Here is a 3,642-nt window from a genome sequence, read left to right on the forward strand (position 1 = left end):
ATGGGGCTAGCCAGCAGGCAGCCCCCACACTTTAGTACCCTTGTGCCCCAGCCACCCCCCTACACATGCATTGAGTTTGCTCAGTGAAATGATTAAATGCATTTCATATAACCACTAGAGACAGATGTAATAGGCCTTGGTCATTGGTATGGTTACCTAAGTGGAAATGGTTTTCTCTCTTATTACAAATCTCTTGAATCATCTAGTCCCACTAAAAAGTTACTGTATGTTCATAAAATAGGAATATACATTAACAAAAAGATGCATTAGAATTTATTCCTTTACTTAAAAATAATTCTAATTTTAAGAATGTCTATTTTAATATAATTTTCCTGTTTCCCCTTGTTTACACAGACACATTGGGAACCTCTCCAGGGACATGAGAGACAGCATAGTGGCTGTGATTGATCCATAATTTATCTATTTGAATCTCATTCTGCAAATCGTCAATTTCTATTAACTTTAATTAAAGCTTATGGGAGTCCCAAATATTAAGAGCTTAAAGAATCTTTCCTTTCGGTCTTTTGTTTGTTTTTTGTCTTTTGTTGAAAAAATGCTCAAGATTGCATGTGTTCCACTTCACTGATGGTCTTGATGATGTCAGTACTCATGCAAATAAGGAACTCACATATTGACTATCATCATTTCTAATCCCACCCAGAAAGGATGTGGAACTCAGGGTGGGTCTATCATGTAATTCAACAGTGGAACTGCAGCTTATGTACCCATACCTGAATGAGCTAGTTTAAGCTAGCTTAGGTCTTCAAAACAGTGTAGCTACAGAAGCACAGAACTCAGTCCCAGCTAGCCATCCAAATACTTACTCAGGATTAGAGACAGATTTTGAAGCTAGCTATACAAATAGCAATCACACTCATGAACACCTCATGCCTCCCGAGGCTGGGGGGATATGGAGACCACCCACAGGTGGCGGCGGCAGCAGTGGGGGTGTGGTGAGTGCCAACCAGGGGTTGGCAACCACTCATGGACGCTGCCAGCAGCATTGGCAGAGGCCAGTGGTGATTGGGGACTGCCCGCAGATGCTGTCAACAATGTTGGTGGTGGGGCTGGGGGTAGCGAGCGGCAACCTCCCACAGGCACTGCCAGCCAGTCTCAGGGGGTGCACCGCCAATCTCAGGGGGTACACGTGCATTGCCATTGATCACACTACTTTGTTGAGTGTGCCTCAGTGGTTAAACATGAGCAGGCATCTGAGCACTGCCTATATCAATGTAATCCAGCTACTACGATTTTCCTGGTGCAGCAAAAATTAGAAACTTTAGGAAAAAATGGGGGTCAAGGTAGAAAAGAACAACTGACCAATAAATGTGTCTTCTGTTGTATCACTGAGTATGTATACATAGACTTACGTATAAGGAAAAAAAATATTCAGCATAGTCAAATTTGAGCCATAAAGGTAAAAGTTGTAGATCAGGGGTGGGCAATTATTTTGGACAGAGGGCTGCTTACTGAGTTTTGGGAAGCCATTGAGGGCCATATGACAGGCAGATAAATATTAATTTTCCAAATTTTTATGGGCCCCGTGGGCCGGAAAGAATGGCCTGGTGGGCTGCATTGGCCCGCGGGCTGCATTTTCCCCACCCCTGCTGTAGATACACTGCTAACAGCTGTAGTCCTTTAACTAATTAAAGGTTTGATTTTCCTTTCATCTTGAAGGGGGTCTTTTTCTGAGCCAAGAGACTGCCACACTGAATGTCAGATAAACACTTAAATAGCATCAAAATATGTACAGAATTATTTGTGCATGGTAATCAGTAATCCCAGAAACAGACCCTAGACTTCAGAAATCAGTCTTTGTCTTTTTAAATTCTAGTCACAGCAAAGATGCTTACATTGTCTATGATATTAAAGACTGCATAGGCAGCTCCTCTTGCATTAGCAAACGCCTCCATGCTTGGTGCAGTTTGTCCAACACTAAAAGCTCCAACTAATATAGAAAAAAAGACCTAAAGGAAAATAAAAATCACAAAAATATCACCAGGGTTTTCAGTCGCCTGCTATTAAATAACTATATTTAAATATCTATGAATAAAAGTTAATATTGGTCCAAAAGCTTTTATATCTGTTATACAAATTCAAAAAAGCAATGAAGATAAGGGCAGTCAGGCAAAAAATAAGGGTTGAGAGGAAGACAAGGAACTTGATAAGAATCAATTGATAATCATAGTCTTTACATGATGACCACAAGATACAAGTTGTATAATGGTTGGAACAAGGTAGAAATTATGTGAATGGTGTTTAACTCTTCTCAGAGATGTATACTGTCTAAAACTGATCCATAGGAGGACCCTCTACACCCTAAGAAGGATAAAAATAATCAGTATATTAAAAGACAAGTTACACTGAGAATGCAGATTAAGGGTGGTGTTATAGGTTACCTTTAAACCAACATAAACACACTTAAAATGGAAGCACTCATCCAGTAAAGGGTATTTACTCATGTTAAGTATCCTCTAAATGTTTTGAAGTTATGCCACTGCAGGTGAGGGTTATCTTTGATCTGTTTTACCCAGGTCATTCCAGGGTATCATTAGTCTGCTTCAGGGATATAAACGCTCTGGGGATTTATACATATGCTCCAGGAATGTGTGTCTGTGTGTGTCTGTGTCTGTGTGTGTGGGGGGGGGAGGGTTCTTTAATTAGAGCAGCTTCAAGAGCCACTCTAATTAAAGCACCTGGAGCATCGCATGTATCAGCGTCCCAGCCCCCAAAAATGATGCTGGGGGTTCTTTAACTAAAACTTGTTAAACAAGCTTTAGCTAAAGTGCTCCTGCTGCCATTTTTCAGTGCCAGTATGCTGATACACATGATGCTGGAGTCTGCTGGATGGTAGTAATTACCATGCTCCAGCAGACTCAGTTAAGCAAGTCAGCTTCAACATGCTGTAATTACAGCATGTCCGAGCAGCCTCCCTGCAAATGTATAGGCACCCTCTGTTTTCATTCCTCCAGCATCCCAGGATGCACCATTTCCAGCTGTTCCCACTTCTTTGTTCTGCAAGCAAACTTTCAACCCTTCTGAACTCTACTGCCCATGCGGGTGGTGCTGGCCCAAGCCAACAGCTCCTGCTGCCCTCAGCAGGTGTGACCTCAGCACACCCTGTCCATTCAGAGAAGCCAAGTGCAGCTTACCAGTTTGCTTCTTGCTCCAGCACCTCAGTGCTTAAGCAAGCAGCAATAGCAATCCTACTACCTACCTCCATGAAGAGAATGAGCCAAAGAATGAAAACTATTCTCAGCTGGGTCTCAGTTCTGCTCAGGTGAGGCATACATACAGCAAGTCTGCAGGGTCTCAGCTATACCCTGTTGTGCATACTAACCCAATCCCCCCCACCAATTCAATCACAATTCAGTGAAACACATGCAAGATTTTGGTCCTTCTTATTATTCTTTTCACTTTTTCTCTTTACTTCTTTCCTCTGCCTGTTCATTTCACACATTTTTTAATGACTTTACCCCTCCCATCCATGGCACTGGCTGGCTCTTGCTGACTGTGGAGTGAAAGAAACCACAGCCCCCACGGTGGTTACTTTGCCTCTAAGCTACATGCCATCCTCATGTCTTCTCTCCCACCCCAGAGGAGGAATAGAGCTCTGGCTCCTATTCAAACCCTTGCTCACCA

General features: G+C 42.5%; 1 protein-coding gene across 1 annotated transcript in view; it reads right to left on the reverse strand.

Annotated features, from left to right (window-relative positions):
* The window catches only part of LOC109291375 (phosphatidylcholine translocator ABCB4-like), a 116,211-nt gene that overhangs the window by 63,030 nt on the left and 49,539 nt on the right, over positions 1–3,642 (reverse strand). The window contains exon 10 of the mRNA XM_019508366.1: positions 1,854–1,967. Within this exon, the coding sequence (XP_019363911.1) occupies positions 1,854–1,967 (114 nt within the window). The remainder of the gene's footprint in view (positions 1–1,853; positions 1,968–3,642) is intronic.

The sequence above is a fragment of the Gavialis gangeticus genome, unplaced genomic scaffold (genome assembly GCF_001723915.1).
Source record: "Gavialis gangeticus isolate Ggan-Ray unplaced genomic scaffold, GavGan_comp1, whole genome shotgun sequence".
Lineage (NCBI taxonomy): Eukaryota > Metazoa > Chordata > Crocodylia > Gavialidae > Gavialis > Gavialis gangeticus.